This window comes from Micromesistius poutassou (assembly GCF_964030765.1).
Source record: "Micromesistius poutassou genome assembly, contig: SCAFFOLD_5462, whole genome shotgun sequence".
Lineage (NCBI taxonomy): Eukaryota > Metazoa > Chordata > Actinopteri > Gadiformes > Gadidae > Micromesistius > Micromesistius poutassou.
In genome coordinates this window covers 1-14,359 of record NW_028178501.1, presented here as the reverse complement: position 1 = coordinate 14,359, position 14,359 = coordinate 1, and the positions used below count along the sequence as shown (strand labels likewise).

The following is a 14,359-nucleotide window of genomic DNA, read 5'->3' as shown; positions in this document are numbered from 1 at the left end:
TGAACACCCTTTCATCGTATGGGCCGACCAGAAGTATCACAATTGGACAAGTACCAGTTAGATCCCCTGGAAAAGCCGCTTTCCACAGATCCAATCATTCCTATAGCCCACATCATTGCTCCTGTTCTGTGGGAGATGCAAACCGTGGTGAACATCATTGCTCCTGATGGTCTTGCTTCCAGGGGTCTCGCTTCAGGGGCTGCAGTTGGCCCATTCCTCCCAGCTGACTGGTCGTCCTGGCACCCAGAGAACACAAGAGTACATCCAGCACAGGTTCACATGGAATACTGTTGGAGAGGATGGTCAGGCCTTCATACCTGCCTGCCTGTTACTTCCCCTTCCCACATTTATATGGATATGTGCCAGTGCTGCCAGTGATCCGAGGGTTGATTACCATCATGGTGGTGGTCGACAGATTTCGAAGGACGCTCACTTCATTCTCCTGCCATAGATTCCCTCAACTGGAGAGACAGCTTAGCTCATTATGGAGCATGATTTTCGGCTACATGGGATTCCTCAGGATATTGTGTCGCATTGGACCCAGTTTACTTCCAAGGTTTGGAAGGCCTTGTGCTCCTGGCTTGGGACCTCTGTCAGCAACAGTCATCAGGGTTTGACCCACAATCAAATGGCCACACTGAACAAACACTACAACTGGGCCAGGAGGTTAGGCTGTCTTCTCAAAATCTCTTACTTCTGGGTTGAAGCTTGCAAAATACCACATTGGTTTATTGGTCCATTGAAGATCCAAAGGAGAATAACCTGGTCACTTATCGCCTCATTGTTTCCTGGTTCAAAAAGGTTAACCCTACCGTCGACAGCTTCAAACTCAAGCCTGCACTGTCCAACCCCCTGTCCCTGCCCATACCCCCCCCCCCCCCCCCCCCCCCCCCCCACCACAAATGTTTTGGGTTACTCATTTTCAGTTAAGCTAATGAACCTATGCTTTTCCTTAGGTGGTTGGCCAAATACTTTTGGTGGCCACCAAATAATTCTCAGAATAGAAAATAATGATATTCCCTAACGTCAGAATTAAGGGTGTGCTTGATTTTGTATCGGAAGAACCTGCCGTGATTGGCGCATTCTGTAAATATAGCTTCTTAAATATATACTGAAAAAAGGTAAGCAACAACACCTAATATGTAATGTTGTGTATAAAGCAAAACTGATTTTAGACTTTTTAGAGGGTCCTGGCTATCGGTTATAAAAGGTTGTTTTGCTGGTTCCTCCAGGTTGTAGTGTACATACATCGGTCTTGGAAGTGCATGCTCATGTATTATTAAGACAGCATAAAAAAAACCTTGGTCTTGGCCTGTATGGGCTGAGCAGGGCCGCGGTGTCCCAGCAGCGGCAGTAAGTGAAGCAGCAGAGGGAGGCTGGTTGTGTAGGCTGGATAGTGTGAGCTCTCATCCGCCAGCACAAAGCCACAGCACACAAGAGGAGCTCCACCGCTTTTGTTCATTCAGAGCCTCATTCCCACCAAGTACGTTCTGGAAACAAGGGGCTCTATTTTTACCACAGCCCACAGTTTGGCTCCAGTATTGGGGAGTTTGGCTCTTACCATGGGGCTAAGCACCCTCCTTACACACACACACACACACACACACACGCACACACACACACACACACACACACACACACAGACAAGCACCCACACTCCATGAGAACACTCACACATGCATGCATCTCGTGCTTTAACACATGCATGCGGCGGTCCACACATTAGCATGTGCATGCAACCACACGCACAGGCACATGCATGCACACATTAAAGGACAAATGCACACCGACACACACTGACACACACCGACACACCGACACAGACACACACACACACACACACACACACACACACACACAGACCTCCACCTCTACCCAGTGCCAGAGCGGGCACATTCCCAAGGTTTGGAACTCAATGGGGTTTCAAACCTGAACTCAAGAACCAACCAATCTCCACTAATGTGGGCCTTGATGAGAAGAGATGGGAATTCAACCAAGAGGGATGTTAAGGATTATTTTGTGGAAGTAACTTGGTGTGTGTGTGTGTGTGTGTGTGTGTGTGTGTGTGTGTGTGTGTGTGTGTGTGTGTGTGTGTAAGAGAGTGAGAGAGAGAGATGTGTGGGTAGCGTGGGCGGGTTGGCAACATTTTTGGTAACACTTTACATTAAGGGTATATCAACTAACCATTAATTCAAACATTCGTTAAAGCAATCATAAGCATTAACAAACAAATTCTCAAGTAATCGTTTTGTTAACTATGGTAATGGTGTTCATGTTAACTCAGGTATTCATTTATACATTACTCACTAATTATCACGATTAGAATGCTTTTTACCGCATTATCTTTAATGCTAATTACTGGTTAATTAATGTACATTTATTTAAGTGTTACATTTTGACTCGTCATTCTCTACAATTCTCTATCAGCAGGTTTATTGTCGTCAGGCAGGTCTCTGAGTGATTGAGCACTCAATCAGTTATCAGCATGGGGTGGGACAATGAGAGGGAGACAGGGGACTGGGAGGGAGCGTGAGAGAGGGAGGGACAGAGGAACAAGAGAGAGAGACAGAGAGAGAGAACAAGGGAGAGGGAGAGAGAGAGACACAGGGGGGAAAGAGTGATCAAGAGAGTGGGAGAGGGAGTGAAAGAGAGGAAGCGAGAGAGCATGACAGAGAGAGACATGAACTGAGAGAGGGCGGGGAGAGAGAGAATGAGGGAGAGAGAGAGCGTGATTGAGAGAGAGAGAGAGAGAGGGGGGGGGGGGGGGGGAAGAGATAGAGAGATCAAGTGAGAGAATGCCATGGAGAGAACCAGAGATCGAAAGAGAGAGGGAGAGAGAAGGAGTGGGAGGTGGGAGGCCTGTTGTAATGCAAGTTGACAGGAGTGAGCACGCTCAGTGAGCTGTCTGTTTCCTTCACAGAGAGGGGCTCTTTGAGTTGCCCTGGCCCCCTGAACACAGCCCCGCCAAGGGTCTGCACGCCCGGCCGCCTGGTCACGTAACCCTCCTGTGTCCCCCAGTGCCCCGCTGCTCTCTATGTAGGCTAGGTAATGACATATGTGGTGTGTGTGTGCGTGTGTGTGTGTGTGTGTGTGTGTGTGTGTGTGTGAACCTGCTACAGTCGACGGCACCACTCACATCGAGTCTTACTCCCAGCCAGCTTGTCGCCCTGTTACCCAGAAATCACGTTTTATGCACACTCACTTTGTTCAGGTTATTCGATTTAGGTTAGTGCCCTCTAGACATGTTGACTTTTGAGTTTGAGTATGTTTTCTTTCTTTTCGCCCATTCCCTGCGGTTAATCGGTTAATCATTGAACCGATAAGGTTATTTTCATTTGACCAAAGCTTAACATGACACATTGGCACTCCTGAAGCATCATATTGTCACGAGAGTAAACTGGAGAACAAGTATTACTTGCGCTCTTTCTGACCCAGCAGAGTCATCCGTTAGCGGACATCATTGTCTGGAAGGGAGTCCTCCATTGTTCCAATTGCCTAACTTTGTCATAAATAAAATCAGATGCAGATTGAAACTCAGTTGTCTGTGGTGACAAAAGATGAAACAGTTTTTTACATGATGCCTTCTAGGATGCTATGTTGTCAGCTCATCTTTATTCCTTCAACTAATGGCAATTGAAAGTTAATGTTTAACCCTAAAATGTGCTCAGTGGCAGGTTGAACATGTCAATGTGTAGCATACCCGTGGTTGTTACACGAGGGGGAAATGACAATTGTCTGTGTTTGTTTTGCCTGGAATACATAACTTCAGTCCGGAGGACATAAAAGTGGGCCAACGTAAGAGATTGACTAGACAGGAAAGTGGTTATTTGCATTATGATATGCTTTTACTGGTTCTGTCGTATCAGGCATATACAATGGCCATTGTTCGAAACAGATATATATATATATATATATATATATATATATATATATATATATATATATATATATATATACAAATATAAGCAAAGTCACAATCGTTGTTGTGGTTATAAATGTCCATAGATAGAAACTAGAATCATCAAATCATCCAGCCGTCCAGGACCCATTACCTCAAATAACGTTGACTCAAACAGAGTCTTGTTTTTACAGACTGAATGTATTTAATAGCAATATCTTAATTTCTTACATTCGTTAAAGTGTCTTTAAACAACCTCAACTGAACAGCCTATCCGGCTTCATTGATGAAATTGGTCAGTGAGTGGTGGTCTAAACTTTGTGACTCTTTCATTCTCTTTAAACTCAGCTCCAGGATGTAGTCTGTGACAGAAAATTCATGGTCGATGTCCCAAGTTGCTGAGTGTCCGAGGGGAAGTGTTCCTATGGCCTGACCCTACCCTATGTCCTTAGAGCTGCTGATTCTCCAGTACTGATACCCTCCCACTGTTGCTTCTCCACCTAAAATAGTGTGTGTTGACGACACACCCGATCGTCGTCACACGATTGGCAGTGAGGTTGTAGAAATGGTTCTCTTCTCCTACCCTCATAACTGTGCAGGTACCACATATAGCATCAACCAACAACTCTTAGTGTTACTAACATCTTCTTCTTCCTCTTCTTCTCCTCTTTCTTCTCCTCCTCCTCCTCCTCCTCCACCTGCTTCTTCTTCTTCTTCTTCTTCTACTTCTCCTTCTTCTCCTCTTTCTTCTCCTCCTCCTCCTCCTCCTCCTCCTCCTCCTCCTCCTCCTCCTCCTCATCCTTCTCCTCCTCCTCCATCTGATTCTTCTTCTTCTCCTCCTCCTCCACCTGCTTCCTCCACTCCCTCTGTGTTCCAGAGCTTAAATGTTACGAGGAGGCAGAGGAGTCCAAGGCCGAGCCGCCCAACGGCCTGGACAGCCGGCCCCTGGACATAGTGCCCAGCACCGATGAGAAGATGATGGAGCGGGGCCAGTGGGGCAACAAGATCGAGTTTGTCCTGTCGGTGGCCGGGGAGATCATAGGCCTGGGCAACGTGTGGCGCTTCCCCTACCTGTGCTACAAGAACGGAGGAGGTGGGTGGGAGAGCGCCATGTTTTGAGACACATGGGGCTTGAATTGTCAATAATCATGTTTTCTGATACATAGATATAATGTAGGCCTGCTCTTTACTCCAGAGTAACTGTCCCAGTTGTCAACGCCAATTTTGATTGTATGCTTTGAGAGAGTTTCAGCCTCATGTATAAATAAATTTGGATGATGCAAAATAATTCAATGTAAATCAATTGGCTACTCGTGTTTTACTAGACATCATAACTTCAGTCGTATAAGTGTTGCTGTATTTTCTATTTAACACACAACAGAAAAGTGGTGAAATATCTGCAAAGTTCAGTTTACAAAATGCACAATGATGGGAAAAAGGCATAAAAAACAATGCTGTGTTGCACATAGCTGAACTTCCTAGAGTGCATTAGGAGTCTGTTGACCTGTTGACCTTTACGCCCAGGTCAATAGGTCACACTTCAAACTCAAGAGACACTCTAGTAGTTTATAGTCTGTGACCGTTGGCCTTCAGTCAAGTGATTGAAGTGGATTAAGTTTGGTTAAGTTATTTCAAAGAAAGGAAGAGCGATGAAACACTAAATCCTTTACTCATCTATGAACCCCGATTGGAAATGCAAAGGTCTCATACAACTGTGGCCAGAGGATTTGGTAGGGTGCGTAACCATGCACTTAGACTTTAATCTCTTTAATTATAAAACAATAGTCTTCAAGTGGACCGTTCACCCTTAAAAGTCAAATAGAGTCAATCAAGAATCCCGGTTAGGTTCCGTTTTTACAGTTTTCACTAAAACTGATTAACGTCTTTCTCCATCCAGGAGCCTTCTTCATCCCGTACCTCATCTTCCTGTTTGCGTGTGGAATCCCGGTCTTCTTCCTGGAGACTGCTCTGGGCCAGTACACCAGCCAGGGAGGCATCACCTGCTGGAGGAAGATCTGCCCACTGTTTGAAGGTCAATCCATGGGAGACTTACAAATGAATCCTATGAGATAACGACGCAATTCATTTGATTTCTTCATAAGTTTACGAAACGTATTCATTCATTCTAAGAAATAAATTGCAAAGCACACCTTGTGAATCACATTGATGAGATAAATTAAATTCATTCATCACACGTTTATGAATCCGATTAATGAATCATACAAATAACTCACAATGCAATACTTGCCTGTAGGCCTATTCTCGATTTCACATAGCAGCAAGAAAGGCCCACCGTTACAATTGTATAATAAATTGACAAAATACAGTGCTAGAAGAGAAGAGTGTTTCAGTTAATTTCATGTTCATTTTGAGTTAATTCTAAAGTAAACTAAAGTAAAGTGTATTTGTAAGGTTTTCTCTACTGAATAGAGCTCGACAATAGTTTCACAGAACCATTGAATGTAGGCCTACATCAAAAACAATATGTTCTGTAAAAGTGGTTCACTTTGCTGATTTGGTCATTTGAATTTGCTCCACCCAGGAGTTGGCTTCGCTACGCAGGTGATTGTGGCCCTGCTGAACGTCTACTACATCATAGTGCTGGCGTGGGCTATCTTCTACCTCTCCAACTCCTTCACCTGGGACCTGCCCTGGGCCTCCTGCAACAACACATGGAACACAGGTAGGCAGTGCAGAAAAAGGCAAATATTGCCAGGACAATGTTAGCATAGCATGTATAGCATAGCAGGAGACACGCTAGATGTATTTAACAAACCCAAAAGTCTTTTCTTAATTAAATAAGCCTGACTGATCTTATGGATCTTACCTTTGTACGCATTTTTTTTTTTTTTACAGATCATTTATTTACTTTGATTGTCTAAGCAAGGTGACAAACATGTGTGATAAGATATCCACATATTATGCAAATACAGCATTATAAGGCACATGATTAACATGCAGTTTAATTCATCAACATGTATTAAATGTATTTTTGCCACAAAATTTCAAACAAACTGAATACATTTTTTACAGGTCTACTTCCAACCCAAACTAAAAAATGTATGTTTACATTTGCAGTGTTTAAACGTCAAAACTTTTTCCACGATTAAAACGTCCATTCCATGCCACCCTGGAAGTGCCTTTACCCTCCTGTGACTAACCCTGGCTGCATTGTTTTACTGGCTGATGTCGCCCTTGGAAACGGCTGAGAAAGCTGAGGGAGATTTTCTCTATGGGATTGAATGTGTTTTTTTGTCCTTCCTCCCTTTTCAAGATTCCTGTATGGAGTTCCAGAGGGGCAACAGTTCTATCAATCAGCGTCTCAACGCCACCTCCCCTGTCATTGAATTTTGGGAGTGAGTGCCTGTTCAACACTTATTGTCTGTCCCTGTCCTAAAATGGCCCTTTTCTGCCAACCACTAGCATCGACCAGTTACACGTTTGAACTGAAAAAAAAAAAAAAACACAAATCCCATTTGCATCTCTATTAGTCTGTGTACATTATTTAAATTAGGTTTAGTCTTTAATGAAAATTCTTTTGCTTTTTTGGCAGTTCTAACTGGTCTATGGTTCACAACATATCACTTGGATCCACAGTTTTAAAGACAAAAAGTAATTAAATACTTACTTACGTACCAACTTATGTGTGTGTGTGTGTGTGTGTGTGTGCGGTTATGTGCGTCTGTGCATACGTACGTGTGACTGCATCTGCATATATGTGTGTGCGTATGTTTGTGTGTGTGTGTGTGTGTGTGTGTGCGCGCCCACATACGTGTGTCCATGCATGCCTATGTGTGCACGTCTGTGTGTGTGTGTGTGTGTGTGTGTGTGGTTTTTCCATGCGTCTTTAGGCGGCGGGTCCTCCGCATATCCTCAGGGATCGATCAGATTGGCTCTCTGAACACAGACCTGGTCATCTGTCTGGCGGTGGCCTGGGTCGTCTGCTACTTCTGCATATGGAAGGGCGTCAAGTCCACTGGCAAGGTATGACCTCATCAGATCCACAGTATCCATGTTCAGAAAGTCTTTTTCACCTAAAGTGGCTGTCTGTTGTTTTAAACAAAGCTCCCTCTGCTAGCGTTTAGTTCAAAGACGGAGCCGAGACGGCCGCTAGGAGAATAAGGCCCGCTGCAAAGCTCTCGTGACAGAGATTGATGATCTGACAACGTCTTTGTTGTGAGAGAGACATGTTTCATGCGTGATTAATCATCATGTTGTTCATGTTAGATTGAAACTGATTGAAAATGAACGGGAGAATGTTTTTACTCACAGTATAGTAGTCTTAGACAAAAAGACATACAGACAGACAGAGGACACAGATAGACAGGGATGGCAAAAATGACTTGTGCAGCATTAAAAAAGTGACTCGTTTCTGCACGTAATCTAAATGCGGTTTTGCTTTGAACTCAAATGCATTTTCCTTCAAACCAGTTCAAACGAGTCTCCCGACATCTCCATCTCTTCACTATCTGTTGACGCTACACTTTCAAAAAGAAACACACGCTTGATGAAACCTCCTGCGCACTCCAGCCTGTCACACCTGTGTCCCTCTCCGCCCCTACAGGTGGTGTACTTCACAGCCACCTTCCCCTACATGATGCTGGTGGTGCTGCTCATCAGGGGGGTCACCCTGCCTGGGGCCTACCTGGGCATCCAGTTCTACCTCTACCCCGACCTGGGCCGGCTCAGCGACCCTCAGGTGAGCTCCGCTCCACACCTCAAGTCAACGGGTCATCAGGTGGAACATCACACACAAAGGGCCCGCGTACGCAGAGTGTACGACGAGGACATTAAGGTTCTGTGTTAATTATATTTAGTGTACTTTTTTTTCTTTTTTGACACAAGTCATTTCTGACTCACGTTAAACCCGGAAGAGTGATAAGAGAAAGGGGTTGACCTTATGAAACACAAGCATCAGGAATGTGTTTGGCCTGTGCTTCAGTAATGAGGGAGAGAGAGAGAGAGAGAGAGAGAGAGAGAGAGAGAGAGAGCGAGAGAGAGACAGAGACAGAGACAGACAGATAGTGAGAAAGGGAGAGAGATAGAAGTAGATGGAGAGAGCGAGAGAGAGAGAGAGAGAGAGAGAGGTAGAGAAGAGAGAGGTAGGGAAGACAGAGAGGTGGAGAAGAGGGAGATAGAGAGAGAGAGACATATATAATAAATAGAGAGAGAGATATAGAGGTAGAGAAGAGAGAGGCAGAGACGAGAGAGCGAGAGGTGGATACGAGAGGGAGAGAGGACCACCAGAGGATGGTGAGAGCGTGGGGGGGCGAGAACGCTGCCTCTCCTCTATCTCGGCCCTCTACATAACAACTGGCATCGAAACCAAGATCAAGTCTCCTTCTAACCAACCGCACCCCCCCCAACCCCTCCTCCCCCTTCTCCCCCGCTCCCCTCTCACCCCCTCCATCGCCTCTCACCCCTTTCAAGGCTGTGGGGGATGAATACAAGCCTCTGTTGTGGGGAAGGCTGTGTGAAAAGTTGGGGTACAGGAGTCGCTGTCCTTTGTGGTGGTTTGTAGTCCTGCAGCTTATGTCCTGGCTAAATCTCCCCGGTCGACCCCTAGCCCACCCAGAGCTGAGTGCCAGCTATCTCACACATGCTCCAGTGCTCTGGGACCACTCTAGCGCCCCGAATCTGGGAGGACAAAGAGAGGCCTCATCCAGAGTTGGAACCCCAATCTGCCGTTCAGGGGGAGGAGAGGGAGCAGAAAGAACCGCGGAGAGGTTCGGCGAAGTCGCTACTTTGAGTCGGATGAGAGGAGGGAGAAAAGGAAGGGGAGAGAGAGGAAAGGAAAGGACTCGCTGATGGACAGGAGGGTGTTGGGCATTAGGAACGGGTTTGACGCAAGATGAGGTGACTGATGAGGATGTGAGTTGGATGGTAACGAGGAGTGATCCGGGCCAAGTCTTCAGACACCGAACCACAAACATGGAGAGGAAAGACACTTCAACTAATTAATGAATTCAATCATTTGAGTGGAGTGACATCTCTATAAGCTCCACACACTGATGCAACAGGGACAGACCATCACCCCAAAATACACACCTACAGAACCGTAGAAAGAGAAAGAACAAACCAAACTCGTGCTCCATCCTGTGTTTTAATCCAATGTTTCTACTCCTGTGTTTCCTCTGTTCTAATTCTGTCGCAACTCATGTGTTTATATCCTTGTGTTTCTACTCTTTATATCCTGTTTCTACTCCTGTGTTTATACTCTGCAGGTGTGGATGGACGCTGGCACTCAGATCTTCTTCTCCTACGCCATCTGTCTGGGCTGCCTCACTGCCCTGGGAAGCTATAACAAGTACAACAACAACTGCTACAGGTCAGTCACAGATAGGGAACGTATTTTGCCTTTATTTAACCAGGAGAAGGCTTGTTGGCTGCTATAATTCAGTACCATCGTGAAACAGACAGACCACATAAAGCCATATACAAAACAACAGAAATAACTAACATCAATGCATCAGTTCTCAAACACGCACCAGTACAACAGTAAGGCAAATTAAAATGTTAATAAAAATGTTATTAAAAGGTGGATTGCTGATTGATTCTAATGGTCACTAAAACTCATTAAAAGTGTGTTTACATGTACAAACATACTTGTTTGTATAACTTGAATGAAGTGCCTAGTATGGTAGAATTACTACAGTATAGGCTACTACAGTGGAGAAAGAAAGTTACATATTATTATTAAACCAAATTTCCTAATGTTAAGGAAATTAGCATGATGTGGTAACATTTTTAAAATCTAATCTCCAACACGCCCTTGCCAATTAGATATTGCAGAAGTATCTTTGCATTATCTAATATTGACAGTTTCTTCATACATGTCTTAACGTATAAATGTGTGTGTGTGTGTGTGTGTGTGTGTGTGTGTGTGTGTGTGTGTGTGTGTATGTGGGGGGGGGGGGGGGTATGTGTGTGTGTGTGTGTGTGTGTGTGTGTGTGTGTGTGTGTGTGTGTGTGTGTGTGTGTGTGTGTGTGTGTGTGTGCAGGGATTGCCTGTCGCTGTGCTTCCTGAACAGTGGCACCAGCTTCGTGGCCGGCTTCGCTATATTCTCCATCCTGGGATTCATGGCCTTCGAACAGAACGTACCCATCTCAGAAGTGGCTGAATCTGGTTAGTACGTCACGATCAGACAACATTAACAACAGACAGACAGAGGAACGAAGGGGTAGCCAGACAGACTGAACTGATAGGGAGAGATAGACAGATAGATGTTCTTCATAGTGGATATTTAATAATAGTATGCGTGTTATAAGCCCCTTCATAGTGTCTATACATAATGAAAGGATGTGTGTTATATGGTCCTTGATAGTGTAAATATAGGACGTGTGCCGTTCATGAAGGCCCTTCATTGTGGATATTTGAGGATGTGTGTCATAAGGGACCTTCGTAGTGTAATGATAGGATGTGTGTGTCAACCAGGTCCCGGCCTGGCCTTCATAGCCTACCCGCGGGCGGTCTCCATGATGCCGTTCTCCCCACTGTGGGCCTGCTGCTTCTTCATCATGATCTGCTTCCTGGGACTAGACAGCCAGGTAACACGCACACTCACACACACACACACACACACACACGCACACACACACACCCTCACTGTCCCCTGTGTGTTAGTTTGTGTGTGTGGAGAGCCTGGTGACGGCCATGGTGGACATGTATCCCTCCACCTTCCGCCGCAAGAACCGCCGGGAGCTGTTTATCCTGCTGATAGCCGTCCTCTCCTTCATGCTGGGTCTCATCATGCTCACAGAGGTTTGTCCGTCTGTCTGTCTGTCCCTCGTCCTCTCTCTCTGTCTGTCTGTCATCCTGTCCTACTTCTAGGAACTCATCAGGCTCACAGGAGTCTTGTCTGTCGGTTCTGTCTCTTTCTGTCCGTCTGTCTATCTGTGCGTCTCTCGCTCTGTCTGTCTCTCTTTATCTCTTTGACTGTCTGTCTCTCTGTCGGTCGATCTGTCTGTCTGTCTCTGTCCCTACTCATTCAAAGCACAGTTGTTCTCTGGTATAAGTTGTATCTCTAAAATGCTATCTCTCATTCCTACAAAATAAATGTCCCTTTAACTATTTTCTCATTTAGCAAACACTGCGACCAACAGTGTATCCACACCAACAGAATCCAGATACATGTCTAATTTAGGAGCAGGTAGGGGTTAGGGCAACTTGCTCAAGGATACTAACAAATAGTATTGTGAACTTTGGGGATTGAACCCAGTACCTTTTGGTTGAGAACCACTGGAACCAACTGAAACATTAGCCTATTGTGTAACTAACCTATCTTTCATCATAAAATCGTATACACATACTGCCAGAGTGGATAGGAAGTGGATCTGGTCTTTTCGTTTGCCACTGTTAATTGAAAGTACATCTAATATCTACATATTTCATGTCTTTCTCCACAGGGAGGCATGTACATCTTCCAGCTCTTTGACTACTATGCAGCCAGTGGCATGTGCTTGCTCTTCGTTGCCGTTTTCGAGACAGTTTGCATTGCTTGGATTTATGGTGAGTTTGTGTCTTGGAGGGGTTAACAACCAATTAACTAATATATTATTATTGTCTGGTCGGTAGTCAAATTGTTATAAACTGACATAAAGGCCAAGAAGTGTATTAACCTCACCACATTTGTGAGCGATTTGCTCATTACATTTGTTTTAAATCAGCAAATATCGATTTTTTTCCCCCCAATGTATTGCACATCCCAGAAGATTGATGATTGCCCGTCTTGCATTGCACGCTTGTCATTGGATTAATAGGAGCCGACCGTTTCTATGACAACATCGAGGACATGATCGGATACCGACCTGGCCCTGTGATTAAATACTGCTGGCTTTTCTTCACACCTGCTACATGCCTCGTAAGTCTCGTCCATTTCCCAATGCATCCGAATTCCGAGCACGGTGACCCAATTCAGATTACTCCCTTACACAGGAGCACCCCCTGGTGGTCAACTTTATAGAAACGTTTACATTGGAAGGACATTTTTAAGGCTCAATTTAAATAATTTCGGTAAGAGGCATGGATCAAAATGAGATATGTTGGTATGGGGGTGAGCCTTTGTGTTATGATTAAAATAAGTAGGTTAAACATAAAATGAACATTTATTAAATCCATAAAATGGTCCTGCAGAGATGTCTGTGTATGTGTCTAAGCGAAACACCTGTGCTTGCTATCTCTCTGCCCAGGGGACCTTTGCCTTCTCGCTGATCAAGTACACTCCTCTAAAGTACAACAATGAGTACACCTACCCCTGGTGGGGCTACGGTCTGGGCTGGATCCTGGCCCTGTCCTCCATGATGTGCATCCCCCTGTTTGCGGCGGTGAAGATCTACAACACCCCTGGGACACTGAGAGAGGTAGGCCGCACCCCAATACTGCCTTTCAAGCACAAAAACCAAACTGCGGCTTTTCAGGATGGAGGAAGTAGTTTCCTACCAGCAGGCATTGAGGCTCCTGCATGATCACTTGAATGTTGGTCATACACTTTTACCACATTCAATCCTTTAATTTAAGATACGAAAAACAAATACTGTGTGTATTGTGTTATGATCTATCTTCATCCATTTATCCATCCATCCTTCTTTCTTTGAAGTATTCCTGTTTTTTTGTTATGACAGTAAACATCCACTAATTATTCAGTATGGTCGTCAATATAACAATGAATATTCAATTTATCTGTATCACCACCTTGCTCTTCTCTAATTGATGAAATTGGACGGTTAAATCATGTCATCTGAAGTTTCATAAGAAAAGTTCAAAGCACGCCATCTTGGCAGTTCTAGAATAACCAAGCAAGCCGGTTGTTATTATTCTCGTTATAAGGGTGAAAAAGCACCAAGATGGCGGCTTGGAACGTGAAACCCTCCTCTATGCTCGCTAATGCTAACCTCCCATTTGAACCGGTCCCGTCCACAGCGCCTCGCCTTCCTCTGCACCCCCTCCCTCGACCTGCCCAAGTCCAAGCTGGAGCAGGAGAAACTGCTCGCCATCTTCGCGGCCGACGGAGACAGCTTGTGTCAGAAGGCTCCGCCCACTAAGGACGGCTACTTCCCCGTGGACGAGAAGGAGTCCCACTGCTAGAGCTCACAGACATCATCAGGGCTTCTCTGGGACGGCCGGTGTTCATCGGTGACGAGGGAAACCGGGGAGCACAGAGGAACAGTGGCAGCCCCGCCCGTTCTCATCCGACCCGACAACGTAGCGATGCTCTGGCTGCTTGCTCCTGCTTCTTCAGTACCCGTCTCCATGGCAGCGGTGAGGGGCTATCGGGCTTCCCCCTCGGCCTGCCGTATACAGTACACCTCACCCGTGATGGATCTGGCCAATATGGGTGGTTAACACGTACACACTCACAAGCAAACAGACAAAAAGTACACATTCATACAGACACACACACACACACACACACACACACAACACAAACATACAAACATACAGTACTAAAAGACACACAAACA

At 45.3% G+C, this 14,359-nt stretch overlaps 1 protein-coding gene across 1 annotated transcript; it reads left to right on the top strand.

The window, feature by feature from the left end:
* Nucleotides 1–4,802: 4,802 nt before the first annotated feature.
* LOC311373699 (sodium- and chloride-dependent GABA transporter 2-like) lies at nucleotides 4,803–14,352 on the top strand. The gene is made up of 14 exons (XM_084490325.1): nucleotides 4,803–4,991; nucleotides 5,796–5,930; nucleotides 6,441–6,581; nucleotides 7,173–7,254; nucleotides 7,750–7,882; nucleotides 8,463–8,597; nucleotides 10,123–10,226; nucleotides 10,900–11,024; nucleotides 11,334–11,446; nucleotides 11,523–11,660; nucleotides 12,305–12,407; nucleotides 12,659–12,759; nucleotides 13,088–13,258; nucleotides 13,818–14,352. Exons 1-14 carry the CDS (start codon nucleotides 4,874–4,876, stop codon nucleotides 13,980–13,982), a joined length of 1,764 nt encoding a protein of 587 aa, XP_084346451.1. The 5' UTR covers nucleotides 4,803–4,873; the 3' UTR covers nucleotides 13,983–14,352.
* The last annotated feature ends 7 nt before the right edge of the window (nucleotides 14,353–14,359 follow it).